Raw genomic sequence first — 16,230 nt, 5'->3', positions numbered from 1 at the left:
ACTGAAGCAGACGCCAACTTACTGGATCCACCCTGTGCCGTTTAGCACTTATATTCTTGATTACATGAAATGTTTTCACTCTTCAAATCTACAGACTAACAAGTTGTTGTTTTTTTTGTTTGTTTTTTGTATAAGCAGCTTTATGATTAAATGTTAAATCTTAAAAAGGGGGACATTTTTTTTTCCTTCTGTAATAATAAGCTGTGAAAGAAAACATTTGGCTTGCTGCAACTTGCTAATTAACTGCAAAGTGTTTTATTTGGCTTAAAGCCACTGGATGAATTAAAGTGTGATCTCACTTTAGTTTTGCTGATTTTGTAGCCCCCAAAAGTAATTTATCAAACTTTAATATTAAGTGATGAGGTATTATAGCAGAGCCTAAGAACCCATTTAGATTTTCCTAAAAGTGAACAAAAAAAAAATAAAGATAATTGTCCTCCAATCCAATTTAAATATCAAGAAATAATAATTAGGTGTGGTTTAAAGTCCTGTAAACAAAATGCCTGGTAGGTGTAGAGGTGAGTTAACTCTTCTCCTGAGGTATCCAACACAGCCTAACCCCCTTGTGTTACTGTTCTCTGTCAGATAGCTGGCTGATAGAGGCTGCTCTAATCAGATATGTGGAAATATTCCGTGTCATGAAACATACAGAGCTACAGTAGCTGCATTTCCATCCAACTGAAACGTGAATTTTAAGTGAACTTTTAAAAATTTGAAGTAAAGATAATGGAATTTGCAGTGTTTCCATATAGTTTGAAGCCAAATAACCAAACCACACTGTTATCATGCACTGTTGCCTAGATTACGTCGTCACCCATTGCTGTAATAAACTGGAAGTCCAGGCTGCAATCTAGCCCTGACCACAGTTCAGTGATGGAGGAAAGTTTGTATTGCTATCAGGCAAGTTCTTAAGTCAACATGTCAGCTAGTAATGGTGATTTTTCTCCATAACAGGAACATTTGTGAAGACATAATCAGAAGCCATGAGGTAAAGTTCGTCAGAACTGATACGGAAAAAGTGTTTCAGTTTTCTATTTTGCCCATTAACCCTTTTTTCGCAAAACCAACCTCCAGCAAGTGTAAAATTCTCAGGTTGTGTTTTCGAAATCTGTCATTTCCATCAGGCTTTTCCAATTCTATAATTCAAAATTAGCACTAAAAGAACCTGATGGAAATCCACCTAGTGTATAGTGTGCTTTTTTTATTTCAATGGTGCTTATAAACTGTCCTCAGAGGACATGCCTGTGGATGGTAACCTCAGAAGACAGTCAGACTAACCTTAAAAATAAAATAAAACCTTGACTAAACCCACATACATGAACCTACCAAGTTTATACCCTTATGTTACCATCTGAACAACACGGTTGCCAAAAGGACTTATCTAATTGCAGCACCAAAAGGAGCATTAAAAGAGTGTCACACTCTTCAGGTGCACTACTTACATTTTCAGGAACTATGTTAGTCTTGGAGAGCATATTAGGGTTTTATATAAACTGCTTTTAAATGTAGAACATTTCCTTGTATCAACACTGCATTGCCCCACATTTTAGGGAATATAAAAAAAATTTCTCTTGAGACTTAATCAAATAAAGTTTGCATATCAGAGATGATAAAAAATATACATGGCAACCATTTATGTAAGAACCTAAAGATGCAAAGTGTGCTTCAGTCCTTTGCACCTGTTAAATATGTAAATTTGCATTCCTGGGAATATGGCTGCTCTACACCAGCTCCTTTTAAACCTTTTATCTTACACTCTGACCAATGAGGAAGCATTAGTCTTCTACTTCAGCATTTTCTGAGACACATGAACTTTAAACTGGGTCATCTCACACTAACAATACTAACTTTATTAGGAACATGACCCAAGCTCCACCCAAACACAGCTTATCTTGCTGTATCCTGATGATGCAAACAAAGAGTTGGCGTCAGTCTCCACACACTTCACTGACAATCATGTTTGCTCAACCAAATAACTCGTCTTTTGTTTCTGACTGAAAACAAGAACTTTTTTTGTTTTTGGTTTCAATGACTCAATATTTAACACAGCTGTAAAAAACAGTGAAAGTACATTTATATATGTTTGTTGCTGATGCTCAGGGAATGTTAGGAAAATCAAAATACAAAGATGCAAAACCGCAAAGAGCCTCTCTAGAGACTGCGGCTTTATAAAACAAATCAACATAAGCACCAGTGGAGTGGTGGTATTTAAAAACCTCCCATCCAGGAACTGACACACTTCTGTCCTGTTCAAGAGCAGGCTCGCAGGCCTCATGTTCCCTAATCGGAATTTTTGGGCCTCTTTAATGCTGAGAGTTGCAGATGTTGTCTGGTATTAGGCGCGCTGTTGCTGATCAAAGCTGTGGATAGCGAGCCCCTGCTGGCATGCCTCTAATCCTGCCTCATGCAAGCAGTCAGGACTGCAGCTGAAGCACAGCTCCAGGAAAGTGGGTCTTCACCATAGAGGGAATCTTTTCAATGCCTTTGCTGATGGGCAACAACTATGTGAAAGTTTTGGGGAGTAGCTGGCAAGGGCAGCTTGACAGACAGCTGAGAGGTCAGGATTCTCCCACGAGGCAAAGGAAGGTTCTTCCCCTCCAAGCTAACTTTCACAGCTTTCAGGATCCTCTTGCCAAGATTTTAGTAACATGCATGCTTAGGTTGAAGAAAGTGGGGGATACAATCCTCTTGAGAACATAAATAACCATGAATGCAGTTATGTTCCATATTGGAGCTTTTCATTTGATTGATATCTATGCTTATTAACTATATTCTGCTGGTTTTGCATTAACAGTTAAAAAATGTAACACTGTGTGTAGAGAGTATGCTGGAAAGTGCATGAGCTATCCGTGTATGGCTCGCACTTTGGTTTTTCGGTTTCAAAATTAGACAGCAAAATTAAAACAAACATTTTTTATTAACCCTTTTTCCATTTTTAAAACCTAAAATTTAAATACTTAAAAACTGCCTCTCATATTTTGAGCTATCCAAAAGAAAACAAGGCTTATAAACAAGGCAGAACAGAGATTTTTGTGATTTATGCATTACTTTAACACTTGCTACTTTCTAAATGCTTAGGCATTTTTTTTTTTCACTACAGCTGACTTTTATTTTAACTAAGAATTTAAATCACTATTCGCTGTAGTTATGAAAATACTCAGATTATATTTTATATGCAGCCATGATCACCTAACAGGTTCAACTGAACAGAAAGGTAATCTTCGAACCATAAATACTTGCTTTTTAGCCAGCTTAAAAATGTTCATAGCAGTTTAAAGGTGATACATTTATTTCCAATGGTTATTCAATTTTTATTGAAGTTTGAAGTTAGTTTCTTAAAAGCATTTCCAAATAAAAAGCAAACCAAATTAAAAATGAATGTGAAAATATGTTTTATGTAAGTTGATTACATAAGTTTGACTTTAAGTCTGATAGGTATATAAAAACTGCGCTGATTTTAAACTACTGGTGGCTGTAAAGTAACAGACTGGCTGTGGGAGCTGATGGCCTGACAATCGAATTAGCTTAAATAACTTTGCTTTACATGTGCACGAAGAGCATAAAAATAAGGCTTAATATTGAGTGCAGTGAACATTTTAAATTAATATATTTGGAATTGCATCTTTTGCTAATATCTATATCTATGTTATAAAAAAGAATATCACAGACAGCACTAATAGTAGTTCATGTATCAGTATTATTCTAGCAACAGAAGAAAGTATGAGTGTTTTTCTGATCCAAGTACATACAATTAGAATATTTTAGACAATTTTGTGGAAATACTGTACTGTTGCCTTCTAATACCTTTTGGACCCTTTTTACTGAGTTAGTTATTTTATAGCTTTATCACCATTTTAGAAAAAATGTGTGATGAGGATGAGCAGCAGATCTTGGAATAAAAAGCTATAAGCAAGAGAAAAAGTCAGACATGGAAAAACTAAAATGGAATCTGAGATGGTTTGAGAGAGTCGGAGATGTGAAAAAAGATATAGAGAAGGGAATGGATCGATCATATTAGAAATTGAGAAAGGAAGGAAGAATTGGTCTGGGAGTAGAGCAGGGACAGGGCATCACCCATGAAGGGAATATAGATTGGACAAAAAAAAAAGCTCTATTTTTAACACCTAAAAGCTGACAATGCTATACTCTCCAAGTTTGATACAAAGATCCTCATGAAGAATCAAGTGGATTTATTCTTACAAAATAATGCTTCTTCTGCTTCCTTTTCCTGAGAGAAAACCTTTCCCTAAGACACAGTGACATGGGTACAAAAATTAGACTTAAGCTCCAAAAACTGTGACATCTTATTACACAATTAGAAAATGACTGTAAAATACTATTTGGGTACTATTAAGGCTGCTTTAATTCAGCAAATGAGCTTTGCAGAGTTTCTCACATACAAAGGGTTCCATCATTTCATTATTTTCATTATTCATCTTCATTATTCCAATCCATTCAATCTAGTTTTAAGTCACACCTGGACATTAGATTTTGTTAAGTTACCCGTCAGTACTTGTCACATACCAAAAATGTTCAAATGTATGCAAAATGAGGGAATGTCAGTGGAAGGCAGTTCTTGACAATTCTTTTTGTAGAAAAGCAAAAAAGTGTGAGTGTGGGAGCAATCTGGCACACTGACTGTACAAATGGAGCAGCGTGGCAAAGACAAGACCGAGTGAACGGTTCTTCGCTTAATAGCTGCCACAGAGGCTGCTGGAGAAAGCTGGGAGCTTCATTAAGCCTTTAAACCCTCCAGAGACTTTTTAAGTCATCACGCCACTGGCTGCTGCCTCCTCACACAAACCCAGAGCAAAGGAGGGAAATATGTATGTCGGGGGATGATATTTTACCAAGATTATCACAAGTAAGTCTCATTTGTTTCCATTTTTGAAAATAATCAATAAGATGTTAAGGAGTTAAATATTACTATTTGCTACAGTTACGCAAAGATATCTTGAATTTGTGTTCAAGTTACACACCTATAAAATATGAAGGGAACTGAATTGCTTTGAATTTACATGCATAAATGGCATTGGGGATGCAAATCTATTACAGTTATCATTTCCATCTTAATTCAAAACCTAAAACCTTAACAGACATTTCATGTAACAGACAGAAGGAGGTATATTTTAAACGGAGAGGTTTACTGCTCATCTCTTCTTGGTTCCTTCAGCGAAGAACTTGACAGAAATGCTGTTTAGATTCCTCTTAGATATCAAACTCGTATTTTCACAAATGCATTTGGAGTTAACCCAGATGCTCCTGGAAATGTTTGCTGTGGAGTTTGGCGTTGGCTCAAAGCAATAAACTTGAGTTATTGTCAGGATTTGCTGAGTAAGAGGTTCAATAACAGGGAGCCAACAAGTATTAAAGTGTTATTTATATCAAGTCAAGGGCAACTGAAATGATTTTTTTATGTAATAAAAATAATGCACTATAAATGTTATTTGGAGAAACCAGTCTTCACAAGTATGGCCCCTGATATCTTTAGTATTAAGTTTCAGAGCTATTAACAGATCTTAGTGGTTAGAAAGCAAACTTATCTCTCATAAAGGAAGATTCGTGAGAACTTTCACTCTGCTTTACCACTTTCTGCTACAAATTCATTATTCAAATCAAGCTTAAGTTGTTGGTAAACTGTGAAAGCAGCTTAGGAACCGCCTAAAAAAATATGACACGTTGCAAATTAGGCATCAGCTTTGGTACACAGCGAATTTAAAACCTGATAAGTTTCTGGGTCAGCCTAGGCCATTGTTCATTAAATTTATATGACTCTGGTCGAATTCCAAAGCCAGTTAAAAGAGTTTTAGGCTTGATTAACCCTGACCCCATCCTGCTGATAAGGCGTTTTAATTTTTGATATCATCCAGCTGCTTCAAATAAATTCATAAATGAACATGTGAGCATTTTTATCTGGAAAACTGCACCTAATTTTGCTTTACGATGTTTCAATGACAATTTAAAAAAAACGAATCGCCTACTTTTTTAAATGTTATTCATAATAATCCCAAGGTATGTTGGCAAATGATTGAAGGATCTGAAAAGAGAGGGGGGAAGAATACTTTGAAGACATAACATGAAGGTTAGAAAAGGTATATTGGCAAAGATTTCAGGATAATAAGATTCTAACCTTTACTATCAAGGACCATCCTTAAATGTATTTACATGTTGGTAACCTTTTGAAAAGCAGAGCACTGCTTAAATTCTACATTCTATAAGATTTAAACACAGAATTTAGTTCTTAATGACAGCAAAATCTAAAAAGATCCCAAAGCCAGCGTATATTGTCAACTTAATAGTTATTTTGTCTTTCAATAGTAAAACCCTGTTTTACACAACTTCTCTCTTACTAAACATGGCATCTGGTCTTAGTTTAAAGATATTTAAAGAGTAGTAAAAGAAAAAATAATCAAATCTAAAGAAGAACAGACTATACAGTTGTTGCATTGTTAATCCGTCTAGAATTAATCAAAGTCTTTCATTTTATCTAAGCTTTCTTTTGACATTTTTTTTTTCACTTTTTTTCTTCTATAATAAAGCTGTCCAGGCATTACAAGAGACTCCTGTGTGGGCAGTACTGAAAGGATCCCTCATCGGCCTGCCAAAGAGGAGAGCAGCCCTTTGATCTGACCAACCTTCTGTACATGTGTGCGTGTGTGTGAGGGGCAAAGTGTTTTATCATCTGGCCTCTGCAGAATCCGTTTATTCCAAGCATGCCCTGACCTCTTCTAAGTAAAACTGGTCTTTGGATAGCCCAGATGACCTGGCAGGAGGCACCATGGCAACTGCTTAATTTAACAAGCTCTCCAAATCATTGTACTGCTGACCTAATCATGAGGACTGCTTTATATGTCACTCATATCAGCAACATAACAGCATTCTGCCTTACAAATAGCTTTATCTTTTGTACCAATAAAATCTGCAAAGCACTGTAGTTGAACTACTGAGCAATAACACAAATTCTGTATGTTGGACTTCCTGTATCAAAGGTCTCTCGGCAGACAAAAAAGCCCTTTGGAGTGACAGGGGACCTACGGTTGTGTTAGCTGTGCTGTCAGCCAAGGCTCTTCCGTATCTGTGCAGAACTATTCAAAACAAACAAAACATGGGCCTGCATACTATTCCCTTCTTCCATCCCCGCCTCCAAAATCCCCTTCAATTCCTGCTCAGCAGACATGCCTAACATTCTAGAGAAGCCAGCGTACATTCCTTACATGCTTTAGCTGCAATAAGAAATGGTACATGTTCATGAGCTGCTTGCATATGAAAATGTCACAAGGGCATCAGCCCTTTCTTTCACTTCACAGGAAGGGCCATTTTATTTTCCTTTCAGATGTGCTGTGGAGTTAGGCTTACAGACATAACAGCCTGGGTTTAGAGCTGTTCTCCCAGGTGCAGTGTAGCTGGAGGCTGACTCAGGTGACCGTTATTAAGCTGCCTCACATGGGATGTAGAGGCAAATGGGCATTTAGCCTTGTTTTGCCTGCTGAATTGTTTGATCTTCCAACCAGAGCCCATAAGATTCATTCTTTTAGTGACCATGCACCAAGGCCATAATGAAGATATTCCTGTAAACCAGCACGAAATCTTGACGACCAGCACAGACTGAAGGTAATTAACTCAAAAACAGACATTTGGAGCTGACAGCTCTGAATATGTCAAATTTAAGGATCATCATCTGCTTAACTAACATCATTACCAGACTTGCACATTTCCACCACCCAGCTCCTCTTCCCAAAACAGTTGTAATATTGGTGAAAGTGGCTGGGAGGAGGGGGAGGGGGAATCTTCCTCAGTTTTAGAGGGGAAGCACGTTAACTCAACTTGGCAGGCAGTGAGTGTGACAGTAGCCATGCTGGATGCCAATGGGAAGGGCCCCGCGCAGCATCTCAATGACTAAAACTCACAGAGTCCACAGAGGGGGGTTTATGGTCCTCCCAGGCCATACCGCTCCCACCGCTATTCTCCATCCAACCACAAAAGCATTCAGCCTTTTCATTAGGATGATAATGGGCCAAAAGCCGGAAAGGGCCCCTCATGTCTGCGCACCATAAGTTGAGCTGAATGCTTTGTGGCGGTGTCATGCATGTCCATGGGAGCAAAGTGGGCTGCTACAGGGCAAGAAGACAATTAAAGCCGGAAGACCCAAAAAATAAATAAGCTGGGGAATCAGAGGAAGACCCTAAAGTACGGTAGCTTTGTTCCAACAACCTTTGCACCCCAATCCCACTTGTTACATTTTTACAACGCAAAGTCAACTTTATTATTATCATTGTCAGGTTAATCCATCAAGCAATATGCCAACCTGAGCCGTGCAGAGAAATCATCATAATGTGCACCTGCATTTGACTGATACAAGTAAAAACACCATTAAGAAAAAAAAACAATCATCCTCAATAGGCCTCTGAGATGAGCAAAAACATGACTTGGAAAAAAAAAAGTTACCTGCATAAAAACGTAACAGGGAGCCAATTTCTGTGTTGAGCCCTTCCTCTTGAACTCTCCAAGGGTCCTTAAATCCAAGCTTAAACAGAAATTCATTCTGTATCTGCAGGGGCCTCTCATCAGGACCAAGCCTCCTCACAGCCTCACCGTGCAGCTGAACATACAGTGTGGGACTGGAATCACTAGAATCTCCATTTTGGAGTGCTGTCATCTCCTGTTTTACAGCACCTTGACCACAGTCTTGAATGTCAGCTATGATATCTGTGGAGCAGAGTCTTGAAAAGGAGTCAGCGCTACTGCTGGGCGGCAGGCTGCCCAAACTGTGTGGGTTATGTCTGCTGGCAGACCCCATATTTTTTGTCCTCTCATTTAAATGTCCCATGCTGCATTGCTTGTACCTTCCTGTACCATCTGAGATGCTGTTGTTTAGGTCCAGGTCTGAGCCAGACACTGGACAGTCAAGCTCCAGCTCATCTGATGAACTTCCATACATATCATTGCCCTCTGTGGCACTGTCGAAAGAAGGGCTGAGGATGGATGCTTCTGTTCCCAGGATCATGTCATCACTCAAGGAGTCTCTGTGCTCACTAAGCCGGGCCCCTGAACTTAGATCATCAAATGCACTGCTCTCCACATCTGAGCCAGAGTTTAATCCATAGCTGTCCACCCCATTTCTGTGCTCCGAATCCTCGTCGTTTGGGATGTCCATATTGGAATTTAGATCTGATAGGGAGCAGGTTATGTTGTCTTGTGACTCTGATTCTGGGGTGAAAAGTTTTCCATCAACTTCCTGTTGCTTCTCCCTGTCATCTGCATTCTCCATAAGCAGGAGCCTTAACCTGTCACCAGGATGCCCACCCACCTCTGTGGATTCCAAAGAAGTCTGCAGGTTGGATTTTAGTAGTGAGCCATCTTTCGTTTGACATGGATCGTCATTAAAATCGCATTTCACTTTGCAGTTGCCATTTTGGTCAGTCTTTGAGCTATCTTTACAGAAATTGCGTATAACGCAGCTCGACTTGGTGCAGAGTTTACTCAAACGGAGCGCCACCTCGCCGGCTGTGTTGTCCATAGTGCATAGGACCGGCCTGGGATATGAGGAGGTCAGCCTGTCGTGGACGTGGATGCAGCCGCGGTGCAGATCCGCTCTGACCCACTCGCGGTCCGCGGGCTGCAGCTGCAGGTTGAGCCGGTGCTTCAGCAGAGTCTTCCTATCCAGACTCCGGCTGTGAAGAGACGCTGTGGACAGGGCCGAACTCATCTTCGCGGTGACAGCTGAGCTGGCGGTAGTCGCTGCTGCTGTTGCCGCAGCTGAGGCGGAGAGGTTCCTCTTTAAGCGCCTCCGTCTCAACAGGAGGGAGCTGGAGTTGCTGGAAGAGCCCCGGCCGTTAGACGCCGCGGCCCGGTTTGACGCACTATTCGCCGGCAAGGAGGCGGAATGAGACAGACCGTTCTTCGTTTCAGCGCGGGAGGGCGCCGACCGTCCACCGCCATCATCCGCTGGTATCCCCCGGGCGACTGGCGGTCCGCCGGGCTTCTTCATTAACTTCGTTGCGCCTCCGTCTGACGGTGCATCCTGCACACTTTCCATCGCAGGCAGAGGAAAAGTACCCCCACTCTTAATAAATAGCGGTGCGCAGTGGGTTATTCCTGAGAACCCCTACATTTAAAAGCCTTAAAATGTCCCCCAGCGTGATAAATGTCCACCAAGTAGGCGGCGTTGCCAAGTTATGCCCTTAGTTGTCATTCACTTCTTGTCTTCTTTCCCCCGTCGAAGTGCTCTCCGTAGCTCCAAAAAAAAAAAAAAAAAAAACATTGTACCCGAGTATATTCGCTGGGAAGAGACAGGGCTCTAAGGGGGCAGAGCTGGGCGGAGACGTGACTGTACCGTGCCTCCTAAAGTACAGTACTAGCATATGAAATATGCGTCGGAAGACCTCCTACGCATATACTGGCTGATATATATTCATGAGGAGGGAACAAGATGGGGTCGCTAACAACAACGCATTGAATTCTGGGAAATGAGTTCGCCGCAACAAGTGTCCCGCTAAAGGAAAACGACGTAAAGACTACATTTCCAGTAAACCCTTCCACCAGTAACGTTGAGCTGGGCGGTGGAGCGAGGAAAGGCGTAAACATAGCGCCTATTATTTGGCGTAACTCAGCTGTACGCAAAAGTTTCCAGTGCTTTTTACATGAATGCTGTTTTCGGTTACAATGGACACTCATATGCCCGTATATGCTCTCTAAATATATGAAAAACACACTCGTGTTAAACCTCCAGCTAAAGAAATAGCTTGTTTACTTTCTTGTAACAGAATTAATCAAAATGAGAATAAACTTAGTTGCAGGTTATATTTGTTGCGACTAGTGGTGGCGAGGGAAACTACTTCGGCACCATCTCGTCAGGACGCCATTTCATAAGGCCACGGCTCAGAGTAGTATACACTGTGGTTTTGTTGTATTTGTTGCCATCTAGTGGAGGATCAATTGTTTTTCTCTTAAAAAGTGAAAAAAAAAGAGAAAAAAAAAACACTAAATTCTTTTGCTCATTGACAGGAAGTTATTGTTTCCTCTTATTTTCGACTCATTTGTTAGGTTTAATTTGTTTAATTGAAGCGAAATAATTAAATCATCAGTAATCTGTTTCTTTTCTTTTTTTTTTTTTTTTTTACAAAATGTAATAAATGTAGAGTAGTTAATATGTTCTCAACACTGTATCAGTTCAAAGTTTAAGGTTTGGCTCCAAAAACGCTGACTGGTTTCAGTGTTTCTTGAGAAAGGTTCTCAAGAAAAATATATATACAGCATGATGCTGCGACCAACCTGTTCCCCCTTTTAGAGTAGGGATGGGCAATGTGCAGTGTTACAGTCTGATTGGCCACACCTGATCTGTGTTCTCTTTCACAGATTTATGGCATCCCTGGCCTGGGTAGTATAAAACTACTCTTGGGATTGATTGATTGATTGATTGATTGATTGATTGATTGATTGATTGATTGATTGATTGATTGATTGATTGAGTCTGTCTGTGGATTTGAAAATAAGGGAAATTTTACATCTGCTGCAAACCATCTGGCTACCCCATTCAAGCTCCAATATCCTTTATATTTTAAAACATGAGCACAAGAGATCTAAATTAAACAATTTAAATTAATTGCAAACTGCAATAAGGTGATCAGATTTTATATTGATTTTAATTATTTTTCTACCAGGATATAATTCTGTGTATGTGTGTGGAAGTGTGAGTAGGTTTGTCATGCACATGATTTAAATGTGTGGATTTAATTGTAATGAGAACATTGCAACTATGGATACGGTGCAATGTCTGATATGTGCAATTTGCAGGAAGTGTGCCATTATGGGCGATGTGCAATGCCTAAAGTTTTCAATTGTGGAGAATATTTAATATGGTTGATATGGTATTGTTTTATCTGCATAACTGTCACTGACTCATGTGTGACCCTACCATTTGGGACAACAGATGGAAATTAGCCTTTGGCTTTTATCTACCGTGTTTACATTGATGTTTTTTCTTTCATGTATGTCCATTTACATACACTGTCCCAACCAAATAAAAAAATAGAAAAAGATTTTGACTTGCAATATTATCATTTACGTTTGGAGAGGCAGATCAATGTTTTTTTTTTTCTATACAATTTTATCAGGGGTGCAATTACATACAGTGAGGAAAATACATATTTGAAAACCCTGCTATTTTGCAAGTTCTCCCACTTCGAAATAATGGGGGGTCTGAAATTGTCATCATAGGTGCATGTCCATTGTGAAAGACTTAATCTAAAAAATAAAATAAAAATCAGAAATTACAATATATGATTTTTTTAAAACAATTTATTTGTATGATGTACATCCATATAACTATTTAAACACCTGTCTATCAGCAAGAATTCTGCCCCTCAAAGACCCGTTAGTCTGTCTTCAAAATCTTTTCTTTTTTTCTTTTTTTTGAGATTTAATGGCAGTTGGCAAACAACTTGAATATGAATTACCACCAGCTACCGGTATGGACCAGTATTCTAGCTTGGGAATTTACCTGTTTGACTTTATATCCTAAATATAATAATCGAATATCCCCCATCTTTATCTGATAATACTATTTATAAATAACGATATCCTAAATGTTACCTGATGCTCCTGTCCCCCCCTGACTTATTTCAGCTCCTCTTGCAATGGTCGTGATTTTCTCTGTCTTATGCTTGGCCTGGTCTGTGTAGTTGATGACATATGCTATGAATAGAATGAGTTTCTTCTAATTCTACTTTATTCTGATTCTGTGCATGATTCGTTTCTCCTGTCCTTTATCCTGAACTCACTCACTGCTTCTGCGTAACTCATAGTTTTTGTTGTTTTAACGCATCAAATTTCCACTGCTTTTTTTCTCACATCCAATCCTCCATAGCTAACTTCGTGCTGGCTACCACAATAGCAGCACCTTTTTTAAGCCTTTTCCCTGCACTCCTCCATTCTGTGTTCTTCTCTGCATTTTGAACACCTTTGCTGCAAAGTGCAGCCACATGGCCATAGCACTGACACCTGTAGCACCTGAGTAGAGGTCGAATAAATGGCCTAACTGGGAAACTCATGTAACATATTTTAAGTCTTTCTGGTAGAACTGACTCTGAATATTTCATCAGCAATGACGTGCTTTCCACCAAATATTTATGGCCACGTTCACACTGCAGGCCTTAATGCTCAATTCCTATTTTGGTGTGAAATGTGATTCTTTTGGGTGGATGTTCACATTACCTAATATATGCGACTTGTATGTGATCTCCTGTGTGAACTGCATTCATACAGCTTAAGTGTCCCACATGCACTGTAGAGGACGCAATGACTTCACAAGCAAGTGTGCTCTTTGTTTACGGAAGTAAACATGGAGAGTAGTGCTGGAGCTCATCTAGCGATCTTTCCCAACCTTAAAAACTCAATCTTTTCAAGTTGGTTAAAATTAAAGACTGTGGTTTTTGTTTTTTTTCCACGGCTTCTGCATAGCGAGACGCAGAATAGGGACCTTTGGTGAGTATTAATGACATTCAGGTCGGGTGAATGCAATATGGCCGTTGACACACAGGTCGCATTTGAAAAGATCAGATTCAAATAGGATTCAGAACTCAGCCAAGTGTTCTGGTCACATTGAAAAAAAAATTGGATCAGACTGCCATGAAAAGATGAGATACAGGTCATATATGGGCAAAAAAAAAATCAGATTTGGGTCACTTCAGGCTGCTGTGTGAATGTAGCCTACATCTTGTTTATCTTGCCTCACAAAATGTTAATGGTTAATCGATCTAAATCCTGATAAAGCAGCATTCCTGTTATTACTCCTTTCACTGTTTTATTCTCTCCTCTGACATTTACCTACGCCCCCTCCTTTTCCTAGGTGATCAACATCAAATGCTTAGTTTCTTTGCTCCTCATTTTTGCAAATCAACAGCAAGTTTCAATTTATTTATATATTTCTCTGGAGATTAAAATGGGGCTCAAATGACTGTTGTTCCTCAGCACTGAATCAAAATTTAATTTCTCTCCCCTCTCTGACAATCTTCCTGTGCACAGCTCTTTCTTCATCTGTACTGCTTTCTTCTAATTCCAGTTTATTTCCTCAATTCTCAAACCACCTTTCTCCCCTTTTACCTCCTCTATCTCTCTTTTTCCCATTTGAGAATGTTGACCAGCCTTCCTCATCCTCATCTACCTGACTTGCAAGTTTGTTCCATCCACCAACCCGGCAAAAAAACGGTTTTCATAAACGACCACCAGTCCCCTTCATGTCCAGCTCCACTCTTTTTATTATCCTAATTTAGATGCACCTGTTGGGTGTCGTTAGCTGCATAACGATACCTGTCCACCTGATACAATCAGTAAGAATCCAACTACTAACATCGCCAAGACCAACTCTGACCAAATACACTATAGACAAAATTGTACATTTCCATAAGGCTGGAAAGGGCTATGGGGAAATTGCAAAGAAGTTTAGTGAAAAAAGGTCCACTGTTGGAGCAATCATTACAAAATGTAAGAAGCTAAGCATGACTGTCAATCTCCCTCTGACTGGGGCTCCAAGCAAGATCTCACTTTGTGGGGTCTCAATGATCCTAAAGGTTAGAACTGAGCCCAAATCTACATGTGAGGAGCTGTTCAATGACCTGAAAAGAGCTGGGACTACATTTTCCAAGGTTACCGAAGTCAATACACAAGACGTCGTGGATTGAAATCATGCATAGCACGGCTTCTTAAACCAGCACAAGTCATGTCAAGGCCCGTCTTAAGTCTGTCGATAAACATTTGGATAATCCAGAGGACTCCTGGAAGAAATTCATGTGGTCAGGTGAGACCAAATAAAAGTTTTTGATCATAATTCCAATAACCATGTTTGGAGGAAGAACAATGATGGGTACCATCCCAAGAACACCATCCCTAATGTGAAGTATGGGGGTGTTTTTCTTCACATGGGACAGGGTGACTGCACTGTATTAAGGAGAGGATGACCGGGGCCACGTATTACGAGATTTCGGGGAACAACCTACTTCCCTCAGTTAGCACATTGAAGATGGGTTGAGTCTTCGTCTTCCAACATGACAATAACCCGAAACACAGAGCCAGGATAACCAACAAGTGGCTCTGAAAGAAGCATATCAAGGTTCTGATGTTTTGTAGCCAATGTCCAGACCTACTGTAAATCCAAAGGAGAATCTTTGGAGGGAGTTTAAACTATGTGTTTCTCAGCGACAGCCCAGAAACTTGATTGATCTAGAGAAGATCTGTGTGGAGGAGTGGGCCAAAATCCCTCCTGCATTGTGTGCAATCCTGGTGAAAAACTACAGGAAACGTTGGACCTCTATAATAAATAAATAAAGGCTACTTTACAAAATAATAACATTGATTTTCTCAGGTCTTCAAATACATTTTTAGAGCTGTATCATACAAATGAATGTTTAAAAAAAATCCTACATTTTGATTACTAGACTTTTTTTTTTTTAGATTATGTCTATCACAGTGGACATGCACCTACGGTGAAAATTTCCAACCCCTACAGGATTTATAAGTGGGAGAGCTTACAAAATAGTAGGTTGTTCAAATACTTCTTTTGCTTACTGTACTTTCTGCGGGGTATGCGTATACATTCCTGTCTATGTTCTTCACCACTAAGTAATATTAACAAACATTATATGGTACGTTTGAATAAATTACACATCTTGCACATGTGGCACTATGAAAGAAAGAATTGCATAAATGAAAGAAAGACTTGAATTTAATTGGTCATTATTCATTCCCCATGTCATTATAATTTCTGAGGTTGCTTTTGTTTAAATAAACCACTGGTAGAATCTATAACTTTAACGATTTAATATGAGGTTAATCAGCAGAGGGTGCTTAGTGCATTGTGTACCAGTTGCTGATGCTCTGGCCAGAAGAAGTAGTTGGCCAGTGTGTAAAGCGCAGAGCAACTCCTATAAGGTGTTGTATGTTTCAGTTTTGCAGTTTCTGCAATAATAAATGTGTTGCAATGGAGGTGAGTTGGCCTATCATTTTCAAAATTGCAACATATCTTGGTGAGCCAGCAGGGAGGTGGCACTAGTGAGACTACACTATCACCAAGCACATTCCATCTTTAGAGACGAACCTTTCATAAAAAAACAACAACATGAAAGCAGCACAACTTCTGCATGATTGAGTGAGTGCAGCTTTGTGGTAGTTGGAGAGCGAGAGCCTCTCGTGGACGTCTGCAGGTGATTTAAATTTTCCGACCTGGACAGTGGAAAA

The 16,230-nt window shown here is 39.6% G+C and overlaps 1 protein-coding gene across 1 annotated transcript in view; it reads right to left on the bottom strand.

Moving 5' to 3' along the window:
- The window catches only part of LOC107092423 (PH domain leucine-rich repeat-containing protein phosphatase 1-like), a 55,894-nt gene extending 45,505 nt beyond the window's left edge, over positions 1-10,389 (bottom strand). The window contains exon 1 of the mRNA XM_015386907.1: positions 8,446-10,389. Coding sequence (XP_015242393.1) covers positions 8,446-10,036 — 1,591 coding nt within the window. The 5' untranslated portion in view covers positions 10,037-10,389. The remainder of the gene's footprint in view (positions 1-8,445) is intronic.
- Positions 10,390-16,230: the final 5,841 nt, after the last annotated feature.

Source organism: Cyprinodon variegatus, unplaced genomic scaffold (assembly GCF_000732505.1).
Source record: "Cyprinodon variegatus isolate N-32 unplaced genomic scaffold, C_variegatus-1.0 Scaffold380, whole genome shotgun sequence".
NCBI classification, from domain to species: Eukaryota; Metazoa; Chordata; class Actinopteri; order Cyprinodontiformes; family Cyprinodontidae; genus Cyprinodon; species Cyprinodon variegatus.
The sequence above is the reverse complement of the archived record's forward strand: the minus strand, read 5'-3'. Positions and strand labels throughout refer to the sequence as shown.